We start from the raw sequence: 19,757 nt of genomic DNA on the forward strand, positions 1-19,757 counted from the left end.
GATTGCATACAGACGTTTACTGCATAGTTGAACAGTCAAACGTGTTAGAATAACTAAGTGAACCAAGCCACAAGTGAGCTAATGAGAGTGAACAGGACTATAGTCCAGTGTCAGTTGCTATTGTGTTGTATAAACTAATGAGTGTACTATGTTAGAATAACCAAGTGAAGCAAGCCACAAGTGAGCTAATGAGAGTGAACAGGACTATAGTCCAGTGTCAGTTGCTATTGTGTTGTATAAACTAATGAGTGTACTATGTTAGAATAACCAAGTGAAGCAAGCCACAAGTGAGCTAATGAGAGTGAACAGGACTATAGTCCAGTGTCAGTTGCTATTGTGTTGTATAAACTAATGAGTGTACTATACCTATAGTCCAGTGTCAGTTGCTAAAGAGCAACCAACACAGGACTTGCTACCTATGGGCGAGTCTATGTAAACAAGTGTAAACACTGCCTAAGTAAGTAAGGAATTCACATCACATGCTAAGTGAGAGTCCAATAGAGAAAGCAACATCATATCACAAATAACTCGCACCATAAGGTGCTCAATCACCACAACTAACACTCCCCCCTGATTGTGCACCTCTACACATCTCAGCTCCCCCTCAAGCTACTCAGTCCCATCATCTGGCAGAACAACTGCACCTTGGGTCGAGCCAATGCCTTGGTCAGGATGTCAGCTGGCTGGTCAGCAGTGGGCACAAACACTGGTGCAATAATCTCCTTGTGCACCACATCTCGAAGCCAATACCAGCTGAGATCAAGCTGCTTCATCCGACCATGGTGCTCTGGGTGCTTGGCCACAGAGATGGCGCTCTGGTTGTCGATCCTAAGGACAGAGGGTGCAGTGGCAGGGAAGCCCATCTCAAACAAGAGATTTCGCATCCAGCGGATCTCCTTGCCTGCCTCAACTGCAGCCATGTACTCAGCTTCAGTGGTGGACAAGGCCACAATGCTTTGAAGCTTCGACGACCAGGAGACAGCACCAAGACCAATCTTGACCAGTGTCTTTGCATCCACCGTGATCAGCATCAGAGAATGTGGAGAAGAGTTCGATGGAATTGGGATCAGGAGCATAGGTGATGGAGTAGTCTGCAGTGCCCTTCAGATAGCGAAGCAGGTGCTTGACAGCTTGCCAATGGGCAGGGCCAGGGTTGGAGTTGAATCGAGCTAAACAGCCAACAGTGTAGGCAATGTCTGGCCTGGTGGTGGTGGCAAGATACATCAGAGCACCCACAGCTTCAAGGTAAGGAGTGGATCGCATGTCCTGAGTCTCATCAGCAGTCTGGGGACACTGAGCACGAGTGAGTCAAAGGTTGGGCTGCATGGGAGTGGAGACAGGCTTGCAATCAGCCATGCTGAAGCGATCAAGGATGTCAAGGCAGTACTGGTGCTGGGAGATGGTGATGGAGTGCTTGGAGCGATCCCTGTCAATCTTGATGCCTAGAAGCTGGGTGGTAGGGCCCAAGTCTCGAAGCTTGAAGTGCTGAGACAAGTCCTTGATGATCTGATCAATTGCAGAAGCAGACTTCGATGCAAAGGTCATGTCATCAACAAAGACAGGCAAGATGATCTTAACTTCACCCTTGACATAGATATAGATGCTGGCATCAGAGTAGGACTGGGTGAATCCAATAGACTCGAGAACAGAGCGCATTTTCTTGTTCCAGCGATTGCCACCTTGCTTGGTTCCATAGATGCTCTTCTGAAGAAGGCAGACCATCTTCTTGGGATCACCTTCAGCAAAGCCTTCAGGTTGTTCCATGTAGACGTCACAGTCCATCTCCCCATTGAGATAGGCATGTGAGATGTCGATGGAGCGGAGGTGGAGGTCATGGATGGCAGCCATAGCAAGGACAACACGAATGGTGGGCATACGCACAGTTGGAGCAAATATTTCGACATAGTCAAAGCCAGGACGCTGGTTGTAGCCCTTGGCAACAAGTCTGCCCTTGTAGCGCTCAATAGAGCCATCAGCATTGCGCTTCACCTTGAATATCCACTTGGAGCCAATGACCTTGATTCCAGCTGGTCTAGGTACGAGTTTCCAAGTCCCATTGCTGCGATGAGCATTGAGTTCCTCAAGAGCTGCTTGGTTCCACTGCTCTGAATCAACTCGAGTCAATGCCTCCCTATAAGACAATGGCTCGGTGGAAGAGCTGGTAGACAAGGCAAGCTCAAATCCTTGAGCAAAGTCAGCATCCTCAGTCTCATCATCAACAACATCAGTCAGCTGAGCTGGAGAGAGCTTCCACCAGTCTCTGGGAGGTTGCCTGTTGCGTCGAGGGAGTCTGGCACCAATGCCTATGGGAGACGGTGGTCTAGGAGGTGGATTGGGACGAGCTGCAGGAGGAGGAGTGACTGGATCAGGAACAGGGACGACAGGAGGGACATCAGGAACTGCTGGAGGGACCACATCTCCCCCTTGATCCAGTGACTCATCAGAACTGGACTCATCATAGTCAGAGTCAGAGTCAGAGTCATCTGAATGAGGAGGATAGTAATAGGAGGGCGCTGCTGGGGGCTCAGAGGTAGTCTTCGACTGTCTGGGAGGATGGGGAGCATTGACAGGAGGTGCTGGAGCGATGGGAGCTGGAATGGATGGACTGGATGGGCGCTTGGACAGAGGGAAGTATCTTTCATCAAAGTCAGCCCTTTCACAGATGATTGTCTTCTTGGAGGTGGGGTTGTAGAACTTCCAGCCCTTGTAGCCAGCAGGGTAGCCAATGAAGACGCACTTTTCCATGTGGGAGCCAAGTCCATCTCTCTTGTCCCTCTGGACGTGCACATAGGCAGTGCATCCCCAAACTCGAAGATGTGAGACATCAGGCTTATTACCATGCCACAGCTCATAGGGTGTAGCGCTGTCTACAGCTTCGGTAGGGCATCTGTTCCAGACATGGACCAGAGCAGCAAGGCATTCGCCCCAGAAGGCCTTGGGAAGCCCAGACTCGTCCAGCATAGCAGTGAGTCACTCAGAGAGGACTCTGTTAGCTCTCTCAGCAACCCCATTCTGCTGTGGTCTAGCACGAACAGTGTGCTGCCTCTCAATGCCACACTGGGTGGTGAATTCAATGAAGGCATTGCTCATGTACTCCCCTCCCTTGTCATCTCTGAGGATCTTGAGCTTTCGCTCAGACTGGTTCTCAGCATAGGCCTTGAATGTCTTGAAAGCCTCAAAGACATCAGACTTAGCTTTAATAGGGAGCACAAAGCGAAATCGAGAGAAGTCGTCAATGAATGTGACCCAATAGCGATAGCCAGAGAAGCTGGGGTAGGGGACCTTATGCACATCGGTGTGGACAAGCTCCAGAGGTCGGGTAGCACGCCATTGAGACGAGGGGAATGGGTTTGCATGCATCTTGCCAGCTAAGCATGGCTCACAGATGGGATCTGGCATCTTCTTTGAATCTAGCTTGAGTCCAGTGACCATGTCATGATCAATAAGCTTCTTGACACCTGCTAAGTTATGGTGGGCGAGTCTCCTGTGCCATAGGTCCAAGTCCAGAGGTAGAGTGGTCGCTGCAGAGGCATATTCAGAGAGAGGGATGGTGGAGCCATCTAAGAATGCTGCATTGCTGCTGCTGATGGGTGCAACAAACAATGTGGTGCCTGCAGGACGCTGAAATGACATCTTGGTGGAGTCAATGGTGACATGGAAGCCACTGTGGCGAGTGAGGTAGAGGACAGAGAGCAGGTTGTTGCGAAGGTCAGGGACATGCAAGACTCTTGAAAACTCGACAGGTCTAACGCTCTTGCCATCAATGACTGGGTGTAATTGCGAAGCCAGTGACGATGAGGGGTCATGTGGGATGTGGCACCTGTGTCTGCATTCCAGTCGACAGTAGCATCAAGTTGAAGGGGACAGATGGTGCTTGAAGGGTCAAAAGAGCGAAGACAAGCAGTGCCAGCAAACTCAATGATGGTAGAGTTGATAGGAATAGGAAAGGAAGTGGGAGAGGGCGATGCAGTGGGGTCTGTGAGACTCTGAGTCTTCCTGGAGAGCTTCTTTGTCTTCTTCCTCCTGCTACGACGCTGTCTAGAGTACAGGGAGGCAAGGGTAGACCAGATAAGCACAGGATGATCTTCAATAGCATCAATCTGTGACCTCGTCTCCAATGGGCAAGCCAGATAGAGTTCCCCAGCAGCTTGGTCAGCCTTAAGGTCCCATACAGCCTGTGCCTCAGGCTGTGAGTCTGCAGGACGCTTCTCAGAGCCACTGACAAGCAGCCACAAGCCCTTGGAGCGCAGGTAAGACTCCATCTCTGATCTCCAGATAAGATAGTTGGAAGAGCTGAGTTGAGTGATAGTCATGGGTGACATAGCAAGGGATTGGGTGGCAAGTAGGACGGTCTAGGATGATGCAGGACGTTCAGGAAGCAATGGACAGGACAGGGAGCGACAGGGGTGGGAGTGAGGGACAGGGGGTAGATGACCAAAAGGGGCTATGGAAAATTTCAACAAAGCCACTTGGTTGCACTACTGAAAAGCAACACAATGGGTGTTCCAACAGTCCAAATGGTGCTCAGACACAAGGATCAGGGTTTCCTGGGGCGTAGAATGCGATGGAATACACTGGGGAAGGAGTGGAGCAGTAGTTGGATGAGGAATGAATGACTTGAGGTCCTTAAAGCGCAGGGCTCATAACCTGTTAGAATAACCAAGTGAACCAAGCCACAAGTGAGCTAATGAGAGTGAACAGGACTATAGTCCAGTGTCAGTTGCTAAAGAGCAACCAACACAGGACTTGCTACCTATGGGCGAGTCTATGTAAACAAGTGTAAACACTGCCTAAGTAAGTAAGGAATTCACATCACATGCTAAGTAAGAGTCCAATAGAGGAAGCAACATCATAACACAAATAACTCGCACCATAAGGTGCTCAATCACCACAACTAACAGGGCATTCAGTGCACTCCAAACAAGTACCCTACTGCATCCATCACATGTCTCCATCATTCCAAAGCTATCTTTGCAACTAACTCCCATCCCCATCGAAAGACTAGCTAATACATCCATCTCATGCGCAGATAGCCACTGCTTAATTGAACGAGACAGTCCTGCAAACTCATGAGATGCAACTGAGGCTGAAGACTGGCAAGTGAGAGAAACTTTGGATGGAGTGATGGTGTCTTATAGTAACATTGAGTGATATGTGTATTATTTGGGTCCAAATACTCACATGGTTGATGATAACGATGGTGAATGACTTTGCGAGGCCTCTGTGGGGTCAGTGCACATCTTGCAGAGTGGTCAATGCCACCACGAAGCTGAGGGTACCCAGGGAAAATGCTTTTATGAATGCTGCAGTAGCCAGTAAATACTGGGGCTACTTTGATCAAGTTGTAAGGTTGTTGTCTGAATGTATTGCGGAAAGTTGCAATGAGTGCAGGTAGATCTAGAATCCCACCGTGCCCTACAAGAGTACTGAGAAAAAGCATTTTGAGTACATTTTCTCACTTACAGCATGTGAGGATGTTTTTGTAGCATGAAGCTAATGAGGCGGTGGCTTGAATGTTAGTTAAGTTTACTGATTGGGCTGTGAGGGACTTGGAAGATGAAGGGAAAAAATGTAGACCTACAGTAGAAACTGCAGCAATTGTCTATGTCGTTGCAGTGCACAACAACATGTCCAGAGATGAACTCATGGACAAAGCGCGCTGGAGTGGGCTGGCTGGAAAACGAGGCTGCAGAAACAGTCGAATGTGAGACCACACCGCTCAAGCCAGTAAAAAAAGCCCTGCAGCGTAACACAGTACCCTTGGGCAGTCTGCAGGCTAACAAAATTTTGTGAGCAAAGGAAAAGAACAGATGAGCAACAGAGTAAAACTTACTAGGTGATAGTCACAACCTTATCGACTTCTTGAGCATACACAACGAGTTCATTGGTAGCGCGCTGCACAGCAATGCAGGGGTGAAATACAGGGTTGATGCAGGGAACCATGTTTGTAGACAAAGGATGCACGACTGTGAAGATAGCAGTTCAAGTTGAGACAAAAATTAAATAGAGTAAATGCCTGCAACCTACCAGTTTATATAGTGGTGGCGGCTTTGATTTACAGGTGGTGGCAGCAACTAATCATGCTCAATGTCAGGGTGAATTAGAAGACCAAGAACAAACTTACAAATTAGCTGGGAATGAGCAACAGTGTCAGTACTGGTATATTAGGTTGTATGTCATTTGGGAGACACAGCAGCAGCATGTTAAACTTGGCATCAGCGAGAAGCAAGAGAAGTACTAGGAATTGAAGCAAACTCACATGTTGAAATTGTGAACCGCAAATAAGGGAAGAGATTGGTGTCAAGGTTTCAATATTGAAGTCAAAATGCCAAGAGGGATCTACAACTCACAGAATAAGTGTTGAATTGCTCGTCCATCCACCATGGGCTGCAATGGAGCAATGGGGCTAGTCTCTATAACGGGCTGCGCTCTTGGGAGCTTCCCCAAGCATACCTTAGTGAAACTGAACCATCAGCAAGTGTCTTGGACTTGGACTGACACTGCATCAATATTCATATCAATTAATGAAACTTACGGGCCCGAACATTAGTTCCATGGTTGGGATGGTGTTAGGCTGCATGTTAGTTGTGGTGATTGAGCACCTTATGGTACGAGTTATTTGTGTTATGATGTTGCTTCCTCTATTGGACTCTTACTTAGCATGTGATGTGAATTCCTTACTTACTTTGGTAGTGTTTACACTTGTTTACATAGACTCGCCCATAGGTAGCAAGTCCTGTGTTGGTTGCTCTTTAGCAACTGACACTGGACTATAGGTATAGTACACTCATTAGTTTATACAACACAATAGCAACTGACACTGGACTATAGTCCTGTTCACTCTCATTAGCTCACTTGTGGCTTGGTTCACTTGGTTATTCTAACACTGCATTGTGTCTTGAAATTGGCCATGTACCATGTGTTGCCACATCCTTGGCAGACTGGCTGAGCAATTGAACAGTGAAGAAGGATACTGGCATGAGGTGCTAGTATGGGCCAACACCTTGATATTGTCCAAATTAGGCAACACTTATTGTGAATCTCTCCAATACTAACTTCATGCAAAATCTGTCATCCATGTAGTAGATTCATACTTAAGGCCCCAATACTCATCACAATGGCATACCCTCATTTCTCATGTCAAACCTGTCTGATGTGCAACTTGCTGCTCTCAAGGCTGCACAGGAGATACTTGATAATGCTGGTCTTTCACCTCTTGATCTCAACACTAACTTACCTCCTTCTCGTAATGCTTCGCCTGCTGCTCCTTCCATGTCAGTACAACAACCAGTAAATCCATCACAAGAGGTTATTGCTGCATGCTACCATCCACCACCTGTTCATTTATTCACCACAAATGAAGTTGCACAGGGCTGCAACAACATCAACTGCAAAACTAGTGTCGACGTGATCATTGAGCATCCTCTTAGTGCAATTGTCAAGTATCCTCAAACTGGTTCTGCACCAGGTCATGCAGTTGCTCACATCTTCCATGTTGACCCCAATCCCGACTCATTTATCCACCCAAAGTCTAATTTACAATACTCTCTCAGTGATTCTCATAACGGACGTCAAAATGTTAGTTGTGGTGATTGAGCACCTTATGGTGCGAGTTATTTGTGTTATGATGTTGCTTCCTCTATTGGACTCTCACTTAGCGTGTGATGTGAATTCCTTACTTACTTTGGTAGTGTTTACACTTGTTTACATAGACTCGCCCATAGGTAGCAAGTCCTGTGTTGGTTGCTCTTCAGCAACTGACACTGGACTATAGGTATAGTACACTCATTAGTTTACACAACACAATAGCAACTGACACTGGACTATAGTCCTGTTCACTCTCATTAGCTCACTTGTGACTTGCTTCACTTGGTTATTCTAACACATCCATCTCTTGGAAATCTCGATCATGTACGATGGCTGATAAATGTTATGCACATGGACCATTTCCCTCATGGGACTGGATTTGATGGTGAGTTTTTGCTGTTGTTGCTCAATGATTCTCACATTAGCTCTCTAGGTGCCAAGTTACTTGCTGATGAGCAAAAAATGCTTCTGCTTGAATGACAATATATTCGTTGTGTGGAGATGCATGACATACCTAATGCAGACTTGGGCCTTCGTCTGGTCATTTGTATGACAAGTCGCATGTCACAACACCTCCTTTCTTCGAAGCGCTTGTCTATAGACACATCATTCAAGCATGTCCAAGGATGGCAAGAGTTTGAGATAGAATCCTGGGATGATGATCATATGCGGTGTAAGTTTCTTAAACATTGTTTGTCTTCATTCTTCCTGAGATTTGATAGCTGTAGTCTCAGCTCATGCTATGATGCTCTCAAACAGCCAAGGCTCATTTGATGCTTTTTCGGCAAATTTTTGAGATTGCAGCACAAGATACTGGCATCCCAGTGGCTTTCTATCACATTCATGGCTTCGGTATTGAATCTATCATTGCTGATGGTCACCGAGGGCAGGCAAAAGGTATGATACTCTGACGTAGTGTGAGTAAAGGTAAAAGTAAGGTAATAGTGTGTCTTACCTCAGTTGTTGCGCATGAATGCAAACATCTGAGGTTTGAGTATGAAATCTGCGTGAACTAAATAGGCTTCAAGTGACCTTGTGTGAATGAATAAGGTGCAGTTTGGACAACAACCCCAGGTTCAAAATTCCTGGTTCAAACTGCACATGATCACTGCACATGATCACCTGACTGCGTCAATAAGCATCTGATAAAACAAAAGATACTCTATCACCACAATGTCTGATAAATCAAGCAGTGGCTCTTCACACTCCCTATGTTCTCAAGATACTATAGATGTGACATCGGCTGCTGCATCTGGTGGAACGATCAGGAAGGCTCCTGCGGTGTGGTCAAAGGTGGAGGAAACTACCCTTCTCAAGTTCCTTCTGCAGGCCCTTCCTTCATCAGGCGATGGAGGCTTCAAGTTGACCACCTTCAATGAAGCATCTGCACACCTCAAGACAAAACACCCACATCAAAGGGGTGCAGAAAAGAGTGGTGGAGTTTGCAGGAATAAATGGACAGCGGTATGTTTCCAGTGAACTTTCAGCTGCCAGCAAATCAATGACATATATTTTTATAGTTAAAGAAAGCATACCAAAGTGTCATTGAAATCAAGTGTACATCAGGTTTTACTTTGAGTGATGAGCATGGAGTGGGTATCATGGACAGAAAGGATGATGTCTGGGCACACTTTACAAAGGTAAGTCATCACAATAGACTGCATGCATGCCCCTCTACTGACATTGTTTTCAGTCACATCCTCACGCAAAGCCCTTCATAACAAAGGGCTTCAACCACCTCGATATCATGTAGCAGTTGATGCCAAGCAAGTCAAAAGGCTCGTACATCTTCCGACCTACCACCGCCACCAATGCCAACACACTATCCTCCATCCCCCCAGCCACAGATAATGAACTTCCAGGGCCGCCACCATCCTCAGTGGACCTTGAGCCACCTATTCCTCCATCTACCTTTCTCACTCCTTCCACTGAAGGGTCTACCTCTGCTGGTGGCTCAGCATGGACAAGCATAAGCTGTGGAAAGCGAAAACACAGCGTGCTTTCTCCTGCATCAGTTCCAGGCTCCCAGAAGCGAAGTCGGCCACCATCTGCCACACTATTGGCACAGCAGGAGGGTACTGAAATGATGAAGAGCCTCATTGAAGTAGTGCGTGAGATGCAGAAGAATCTTGTGTTAGCCCCAGTGCTGCCGCCAGTGCAGCCACAGCCTTCCACACATGTTGGGAGCACCATTTCCCTCCTCAATAAATATACAAACCTCATGAGCAAAGAGTGCTTGGGCATTGCCAACTTTCTAGCTGAACACGAGAACCAGGTGATCATTTTCTACTCGTTGGATGAGGTGACAAGGCTTAAGTGGTTGGAAGAGAAGCGAGTGCTTTGCGGTGGTGCACCACAGCGATCAGTTGACTCGCAAGAATATATGATTGTGTTGTAGCAAGACCATTTCATGGTACAGAATTCATGTATTACCTACAACTATGGCAATGGGAGTCCCCTTTGTGCACGTTCTGCGAGATAATCAGTCCACATCGCTTGTGCAATTGCGTCCCTATGAGCATCTGCTCGTCTGCGCTCAGCAGCATCCGCCGGTCCCTCTGAATGTGCGCCAGGCCCAGATCCAACACCATCATCCTCTGCAAGATCATGCTCGTACTTGAGGGCAAGATCAAATATATCACCATTGGTTCTTCGCATGAAGTTGTGAATGGCGCAAAGCGCTGCTGGGATCCGGGACTGGATATCCATGGAGTATTCAGGCACGCATATTAAAATGCGCCATTGCCGCTTCATAATGCCAAATATCCGTTCAATTATGTTGCATAGTGCAGCATGTCGCAAGTTGAACAACTCTTTTGGGTCTTTAGGCCTAGAAAAAAATTAATAGACAGACAGACTAAGAAAAAATGAACTCATGCAAGATTAGCTTGGCACCATTCCTTCAGGTGGTAGCGCACACCTTGATAAGGCACAAGAAGCACGTCGCACATACTGAAGCTGGCGTCAGCTAGAAGATACTTGTGTTCAGGCATGCGCAAATCATGAGAGCACACGTCATTCCAAAGGGAAGCATCAGCAACTGAGCCATCCCACCCTGTGAGCGAGTAAATGAAAAAAAAGTCGAGGTTGCAGATAAACAGGCAGTACTGCGATAAGAAGCCTTTCCGGTTGCGCAGGACAACATGGTCTTCAAGTGGCGCAAAAACGTGGATATGGGTGCTGTCAACAGCACCAATACAGTGATTGAAGAATCGGAATCGTGGGTCAGTGTGAATTGCTGCAGAAAGTGGGGTGTTGTGATCCGGGAAGCGGATGTTTGAGGTGTAGAAGGGAGCTGATGAAAATAACATGAGCATGCATTTAAAATATCTGCAAAAATCAGCACACTATTAGTTATATAAAAAGGTAGGCATACTTACCTTGTAATCGTGTCAGGAGAGTGCTGGAATCTTTCTCCGACATGGCAAGACAAGAGTCCAGTAACACACGTGTACAAAAAGATACCAAGTTGCTCTGACATGGTTACCCCATTCCAGGACTGGATGAAGCCATGTTGGTTAAGAACTGCTAACAACTCATCAAAAATTTGAAGGTCAATGCCGAAGTTGTGTCTGATCCTGTCTGGGTGACCACTGATCAGTTCATATACCCATGCTTGGCCAGTAAGGATGAATGTGTGGTAAGGAATTCTTTCAGCGTGGGATAAGAATAAAAGATGGTATAGATGTGCGACTTGAGCGACCACAACTGTAATGATAATAACCATGATTTTGTGTTGTCGATTGTGTTGCGTTTGTGCTTCAAGATCCATGGGTGCAGCGATGGATATGACATGCATACATATGCTACATTATTACATATTATCGATTATTTATCACACCATCTGAATCTATCACATGCGGTCATCATGTGCGGTTTGAACCAGGAATTTTGAACCCGGAGTCGTTGTCCAAACTGCACCTGAATAAATGAGACTGTAACAAGAGATATGGGGCACTGGCCCAAGCAATCAAAAGGGATTCAGTAAGTACAAAAGGATAAACGGAAAGACAAGAAGGCACAATTGAAAGATACGAGTTGCTGGAAATGATAAATGAAACAAGAGCGAACAATGGCGCTGCCTTGGCTGCAGGCACACTTGTTATTCCAACACTCCCCCTCAAGCTGCGCGTAGTCTGAGTTGGGAGGCAAAATGCTTGACCTTGGGTGATGGCAGCGCTTTGGTGAGGGTATCAGCAACCATGTCGACAGCAGGACAAAAAATGAGTCTGAGTTTTCCTTCCTCGATTATCCAATGGATGAAGTGAAATCTGATGTCAATATGCTTGGTTCGTGCATGATACTGGTGGTCTTTTGTTAAAGTGATTGCTGATTGATTATCGGAAAAGAGAGTGATGGGCTCTGTGAACGGTTCAAAAAGCTGTCCAATGAGGGAGCGCAGCCATAGGGCTTCCTTGGTGGCGTGCGTCACTGCAATATACTCGCTTTCAGTGGTAGATAATGACATGATTTCTTGGCATTTTGATGACCAGGAAAATGCTCCTCCATCAATCAAGAAAGTGTACCCTGAGACTGCACGTCTATCTTCCACCATGCTTCCATCCGCATCCGCATATCCTGTCAGCACACTTTCTACTCCTCCATACATCAACTTTAACTCTTTTGTACCCGCAAGGTATCAGTATATGCAGCACACAGCATCCCAATGTGCACTGCCAGGGTTGCTGGAGAAGTGAGAGACAGTGGTGACGGCATATGAAATATCGGGGCGACTACCCAGGGACACATACATTAGGGACCCAACAGCTTCGTGGTAAGGGATGTGCTTCATAGCCGCATATTCAGTGCCTGTAGATGGGGACTGACCAGAGTGTAGCTTAGCACTGGGCTCCATTGGATTGGACACAGGTTTTAACTCTTCAAAACCGAAATGTCAAATGATGGAGTTGAGATATGATTTTTGGGATAGGGAAAGGGTGCGACTCTCGCGATTTCGTGTTACTTCAATTCCTAACAACCAGTGCAGTTCTCATGCATATCTGGTCCTTGAATTGTTTGATGAGGTGGATTGATGAAGCACCAATGGTGCAGTCATCAATGTGAACCATGACAACGATGAGCTCACCGAATGCTGACCATGAGAAGAATACAGCCTGATCAACATTGCATTGTGTAAGTCTGAGCTTGTCGGCCAATATCTCTACTAACTTCTGATACCACATTCGTCCACTTTGCTTTAGCCCATACAGGGTCTTGTGTAGCCAACAGACCTGATTAGGATGTTCTTTTGATTCGAATCTGGGAGGCTGACGCATGTATATGACTTCATCTTTGGTGAGTTCTCCATTAAGATACACCCCTTTGATGTCGATTTGATGGAGTTCAAGGTCTAAGCGTGCTGATGTCATATACCGGATCCGAGCACCTCCAATACCACCTGTGAACATCCCCACCCCTGGTCCGACCCCCTGTTTCCCCATCCGCTCCATTCCTCCTTCCCCAACAATGCACAAAGTGCATCTCAGCAGGATTAGCCCTGCTACCTCTGCCCGACCCTGTTCCGCTTTTCCGACACTACCCCTATCTCCCCTGACCCCATAACCCTTCCATCCAACCCTATCTGGGGTTCCGCTCCTCCGCCCTATCGGTCTGCCCGATCCTACTCCTACTCCCTCCGCTTTTCTGACCCACGGAGTCCTTCAGTTCCACTCGTATTCCCCCACCCGACTGTTAGTCTGTCCAACCGCCTCACTGGTCCACTCCTAGACTAGGAACCACTCAACTGGTCCTATCCCCATTTAGTATCATAGTTCCGCTTTTCGGATCACCAGTAATCCCTATACCCTAGCGATTCTGATCCATCGCGTACATACTGTTCCCCAAGCCTTATTCTTGTATGTCTCAGTCATCCTATTGTAATCCTGTACACTCAGCACATAGCCTTCTGCTATGCTATGCTCATCACTTAGAGTATATAAACATATGTACAATTGTCTGTAGATACTCAGTCTGAATATTACCTTTTCTAAGCCCTGCTCTTCTGTTCTTTGACTTGGGCCTGATCCTAGTCAACTCCTGTTAAAGCCGGCCTAGGGGATTGACTCCCTAGGTCGGCCATCCTGCGATCCTGCGATCCCCCACTCCTCTGTTCCCCTGTTCCCCCATTTCCCCTGTTCCCCCACTCCCCTGTTCCCCTGTTCCTCTGTCCCTCCGCTCCTCCGACTTCCTGTGCGTCGAAACTAGACCCCACACTCTTGCACCCATCCCCTCCATTCCGCTCTGCTTTGGACTTCATCCAAAGCAGTTCCTTCCACTCCGCTTCTACCGTTGGTTCCGACTGTAGTAGTCTCCTGCTTCCCTCCTGTCGGGCGGAACAACCCCTGCCCGACTTTCCTGCGCTCACCTAGTAGTCTGTCGGCCCTCCTTCAGAGGACCCCGTTCTGACGTCCTGTCGGAACCCATAAAATTCGTGTTGGACTACATTCTGAAATTAGGGGCATGTACTTGGGTAAGGGGCACAGCATACAAGCTGAAGCCAAGCCCCTCAGACTCCGCTTTACCCCTGAGCACGGTCTTAACAGCTGAGAGGACAAGGACAGTTCTGATAGAAGCAAGGTTGGCTACAGGTGCATAGGTGTCAAAGTAATCCACGCCAGGAACCTGCGAGTATCCTTGTGCGACTAATCGGGCCTTGTAGCGGACAATGTTTCCAGCGGCATCTTTCTTTGCCCAAAAAACCCACTTGGAACCAACGAGGTTCGCACCATTTGGGAGGTCTACAAGTTCCCATGTGCCTCCAGTCTGGAGTGTTGCCCACTCTTCCCAAATGCCAGCTTCCCATTGAGGCCAATCTGGGTGGCATTTTGCTTCCCCCAGGGTGGTAGGTTCTAACGCTTCAGCGTCAGTGGTAAACTCACTTAGTGCTAGAGCTATCTCTGCAGAGTGGTCCTCGTCCTCCAAAATTGCCATAGGGCATTGACCGCATCCTCCTCCTTAGATACAGCTCTTTCCTCCATGACTTCTGGCAACTTGAACACCTTTGGAGATGGGGCCACTTCCATTGATGATGTCAAGGACACATTGACTCGGTTTTCTAACTCATTTTGCAACCATATCGAGTACCAGCGAGGTCGATAGGACAGGGATTTTGGAGGGGATGATGGGTTTTGGTGCTTTGGAAATTGTTGGTGGTGGGGTAGGTTGAGCAGTTGGCATCATCGTGTTAGGTACCTCATTTTCTTCCTCCCCCTCATGAGAAGCCAGCTCAACATCAGATTTGTCCCAATAGATGTTCCTCTCAACAGTGACTGTCTTCTTGATCGGCCAGTACACACGGCATCTGTTTGAGCTTGCATCGTCAATGCCTACCAATCGGCCTTCTTCAATGCACCCACCAAGCTTGGTGCCACCCTCAATTCTTACCCAAACACAGGAGCCCCAAGGGCGAACATTCCATAAATCAGGCTTCTTGCCTGTCACTGCTTCAAGGGGTGTAAGTCCATCAAGGGCTTTTGTGGGAGTGTGATTCTTTAACCAGACGGCATGGCGTACAGCCTCGCCCCAGAGCCACTGTGGCAGACCACTGGCATGCTGCATAGCCCACACCTTCTCTAATAAGGTGCGGTTGAGGTGCTCAGCCACCCCATTATGCTGTGGGGTGTCGTGTATGGTGAGTTTGTGCACCATACCAGCAGATTTGAGATGCAAGGAGAATTCCTTGCCTAGGTACTCTTCCCCTCGGTCAGAATGCAAGATCTTGACATGAGTGTTGTGCTGGGTGCTGCACCAGCTCTCGAAATCTCTGTATGCCTGGAACGCCTCGCTCTTCTGGCGCAGGAGGTGTAGATAGGTGAGTCAGGTTTTGTCATCAGTGAAACTAATGTAATAACAATGACCTCCTAGGGTGGGGACTGGTGATGGACCCCATAGATTGGTGTGAACTTCACCCGCAAAATCCACTGCTCATTCTCCTTGATGGGCTTTGGCCATGGGTTTGTGTGTAGCCTTTGCGTAAATGCATGACTCGCAGAATGTAGGCTCTCCAGATGTCATGTCAATTTTGACACCGGTTACCAGGCCATTTTCTGCTAGACGCCAGGCAGTACTGGGTGCTATATGGCCCATATGCCTGTGTAGCTCCATGACGGTGATGGTTTTATCTGCTACATTTGCATTTCCCACCTCGCTATCGTGGACAACACAATAAAGTCCTCATTTGGTTTTTGCAATACTACCGACTACATTTTCGGAGGGGTCATGGATGGTGCAGGTGCTGTTGGCAAATGTAGTGGAGTAGCCAAGGTTGTCCAAATGACCGATCAATATGAGGGTATACCTGACTTCTGGTGAGTATAGTACTTCTGTTAAACACAGTTTAGAGACGTCTACCCCATTAGGAACTTCAATGACGAGCTCGCCGATTCCTGTGGTGTTCAAATGCTGTGTATTTGCAGCAATGAAGGGTTTGGGTGGGATGGCAGATAGAGTTTCGAAATGGTTTCAGTACGGCAAGATGTGACGCGTAGTTCCAGAATCACACAGCTCAACAATGGCACTATCTTCGTGCCCATTGCTTACTTTAGCAGCAAATTCATCCTCCATGTGAGGTGTGCCTAGGTCTATGAAAGAACCTGTGTCACTTCCATAGCTAGGAGCTGCTGACTCAGTCTCCCAATCACCTGGTGAAGGCAAGTCATCTTCATCTACCTCCGAGAACCAGTTGTCATTGCTGACAGCGAAGTTTGATCGTTCTTCAGCGTCATCATCAGATGACTCCATAGATAGGAGGTTGGGGATGGAGCACAAGGATTCGGAATCTGTGGGATAGTCAATAGTGAAAACTCCATCATCCTTGGAGTTGTCCTCAGCAGTGGCATTTGCAGAGCCTCTGGCTGCACCAGCATTGCTGTTTGCTGTTTTGTCAGGCTCAGGACAGCAAGCTTTGAAATGCTCGCGTGAGCTGCAGTTCCAGCATGGTGGACGCTGACGATTTCCAGTGTTCCTACCACTGTTCGATCCTCTATTTCCGCCACGGAAATTGCTCCGTTCACAATGAGGGGCTTCAGTTAGCGCCATAGCCTCATTTGTTCCTCCAGAACATGTGGAGGTATTACCATGCAATGGGCGACCATCCTTGCGGTTTTGTCGTTCCAACTCTTCAATAATCAGAGAGATCAGAATGTCAGGGTCTATGGTTTTGCTGGTGCTATAAAGGCAGGCAGTGGCAAGCTGTTCAGATGCGAACGCGGCTAAGTGATTTGGGAGAGATTGAATGATGGTAGACCAATAATCCTTCTCCTTGATCTGGATGCCAACTGTGGATAGTTCATCGTGTTTTGTGTGCAGTTCATCCAGGAACTGACGCACATCACTTCCGGCGACACATTTCGACTTGAGGAATTTAGTCTGAAGGTCAGTTTGTGCATATGCGCCCTTCTCTGTGTATTCACGAACAATTTCTGCCCACATGGTTGCGACATCGGCGAGGTGTTAGTTGTGGTGATTGAGCACCTTATGGTGCGAGTTATTTGTGTTATGATGTTGCTTCCTCTATTGGACTCTTACTTAGCATGTGATGTGAATTCCTTACTTACTTAGGCAGTGTTTACACTTGTTTACATAGACTCGCCCATAGGTAGCAAGTCCTGTGTTGGTTGCTCTTTAGCAACTGACACTGGACTATAGGTATAGTATACTCATTAGTTTACACAACACAATAGCAACTGACACTGGACTATAGTCCTGTTCACTCTCATTAGCTCACTTGTGGCTTGGTTCACTTGGTTATTCTAACATGAGGTTGCAAACATGAAGAGCCGTGGAGTCAGGAATTTGTTGGGTGAGTAAATGTTTCACGAGGTTCTCGTTCTTTTGCCACTGGGCTAATGCAGTGGTTTCTGTGGTAGTTATGGGCGAAGCAGGACGGGGACAAGATCCGTCGAAAAACTTCCATAACTCCTTGGCCTTGACAGCAACTTGAAAGCACAATGAGAAGATAGCCCAGTTTGAGCCCTTAATATCGAGCTTCGGTACGTTTGACAGAAGGGTGTCCATTGTGACAGGAATGGCAGTGGACATTGCGAGATTTGGATTGTTTTTGCAGTGAAAGGTGAGATGTAAGGCTATCAGAGCTCAGGGCTCATAACCTAAAAGATAAATACAATATCTCGCGGATCTGTTAACAACAGATACTCTCAGTCGTTGTGCGTGAATGCAAATGTCTCATATATTACCTGTTGACAACAGATACTCTGACGTAGTGTGAGTAAAGGTAAAAGTAAGGTAATGGTGTGTCTTACCTCAGTCGTTGCACATGAATGCAAATGTCTGAGGTTCGAGTACGAAATCTGTGTGAACTAAATAGGCTTCAAGTGACCTCGTGCAAATGAATAAGTAAATGAGACTGTAACAAGAGATATGGGGCACTTGCCCAAGCAATCAAAAGGGATTCAGTAAGTACAAAAGGATAAACGGAAAGACAAGAAGGCACAATTGAAAGATACGAGTTGCTGGAAATGATAAATGAAACAAGAGCGAACAATGGTGCTGCCTTGGCTGCGGGCACACTTGTTATTCCAACACTCCCCCTCAAGCCACACATAGTCCGAGTTGGGAGGCAAAATGCTTGACCTTGGGTGATGGCAGCGGGTATCAGCGACCATGTCGACAGTAGGACAAAAAATGAGTCTACTCACCAACACAAGCTGCAACCTTCAAATTGGAACATATGAGGTGCATGCACTTGTGCCACAGACGCACCTGGAGTAGAGTTTGAAAATTGGAGTTGACAATGAAAGTCAGTGTTGGCATGAATGCAGTACATCGCCACACATGTGACATAGCCTTCATGCAGACATCGGCCTGGATATTTCTGATGGTTAGAAATAATGGGTGCATCTGGAGGCCACCTGTGTGTCTTGTAACTGGGGTTTTGTCAGAGGCAGCAATGATCAGGACAATAGTTGCCCCTTCGGGCAGTTGATTCTATTGTCAAGTATCAATTGCTCGAGTAACTCTAAACCAAAGCGCAACTACTCACCTGAATCTCCCATGCATCATCCAATGTCCAGAATTCTCCAATTTGGTGTTCTTGTCCTTGATAGATATAGTGAGGGTTGTAGCACATATGTTTCGCATAAACTGGGTTTGCGAAAAGCTGCTTTGTAACCTCCAACCTGTCCCTCCAAATGAGGTGAATTGGTTGTTCACTCTCGTAGCCCTTGAGCTTAAGTTTCGTACACTGCCATTTCGGCCCACAGCCCGGAAGCTGCTGCATGTAGAAGAACAACTTGTCCTTCAATTTGAATTGCGGTCGCTCTCTTGTCTGGAACTGAAGTAGTATGTCAATTAAGTATCTAAACACTGGGTCCGAGTCTAATAGTGATACCATTAGCGCCTGGTAGTACCCTAGTTGTAGCACGAAGAACTCATTTTTGGTGATAATGAGCGAACACACGTCAGTAAGTGCACGTTCTACCACAGTCAATTGACTAGACAAATCATGGAAAGCACACCGATTCAGTGTTTCTGTGATTACAGAGTCCTTAGCGCTCTTCACAACCTTTTTTGATTTTTCTTTGTTGACCAAAGGTCCTGCAGCGGTACCCACAGCAACTGTCGACAATGCAGAGGGGTGAGGGGTGGTAGCAATTGGCGTCGGCTCTGAATCTGACACGAGCGACTCCCTCAGGGGTCTAACAGGGGGAAGGTGGTATCGTTGTGTTGTAGATTTCTGTATTCCTGTAGTCTCGTCTCTCTAACATATGATTAACTACAATTCAGAATATATAAAATAAGACTTACAAACACAACACTGTCGGTAAATTCCTGATGAGATCTTTCAGTGCCGCGAAGAGGCAAATACGTGTATACCATACGATATCAAGATGCGACATCACCATCAGGTGCCAATGTACATTGGACCCAATCAGGTCCCGTAGTGTGGGGAGCTGTTCCAGTAAAACAGGATGATCTCGGTGGAGCTATGTTGTTCTGGAAATCAGGCAGAATAGATGTGTAGCTGTCGTGCAAGAAGATGGGGGGAGGATAGATGTGAGGGGGTAGTTCAGGCGTGTTTATCGACTCTGGTATCTCTGACGCACAGCCAAGTTGGTCCGCTGATGACCGACCTGCAATGTTAAGCCCTGGTTGTCAAACAATCAGAACATCCTGCGAGTCATTGTGTCATGAGTTAGTGTACTACTAGTGAC

At 47.2% G+C, this 19,757-nt stretch overlaps 2 protein-coding genes across 2 annotated transcripts; one reads left to right on the forward strand and one right to left on the reverse strand.

Annotated features, from left to right (window-relative positions):
• Positions 1-7,137: 7,137 nt before the first annotated feature.
• Positions 7,138-7,596, forward strand: EDB91DRAFT_1246797 (uncharacterized protein; the record flags this gene model as incomplete). Its single annotated transcript, XM_041322710.1, has 1 exon — positions 7,138-7,596. One exon carries the CDS (start codon positions 7,138-7,140, stop codon positions 7,594-7,596), a length of 459 nt encoding a protein of 152 aa, XP_041179015.1.
• Positions 7,597-18,267: 10,671 nt separating this feature from the next.
• On the reverse strand, positions 18,268-18,853 carry EDB91DRAFT_1020772 (uncharacterized protein; the record flags this gene model as incomplete). The annotated part of the gene is made up of 2 exons (XM_041312559.1): positions 18,268-18,531; positions 18,587-18,853. Coding segments are annotated over 2 exons (531 nt in total), but the record flags the coding sequence as incomplete, so codon positions are not given.
• Between the last annotated feature and the right edge of the window lie 904 nt (positions 18,854-19,757).

The sequence above is a fragment of the Suillus paluster genome (assembly GCF_016628075.1).
Source record: "Suillus paluster strain FC165 chromosome Unknown EDB91scaffold_16, whole genome shotgun sequence".
Classification (NCBI taxonomy): domain Eukaryota; kingdom Fungi; phylum Basidiomycota; class Agaricomycetes; order Boletales; family Suillaceae; genus Suillus; species Suillus paluster.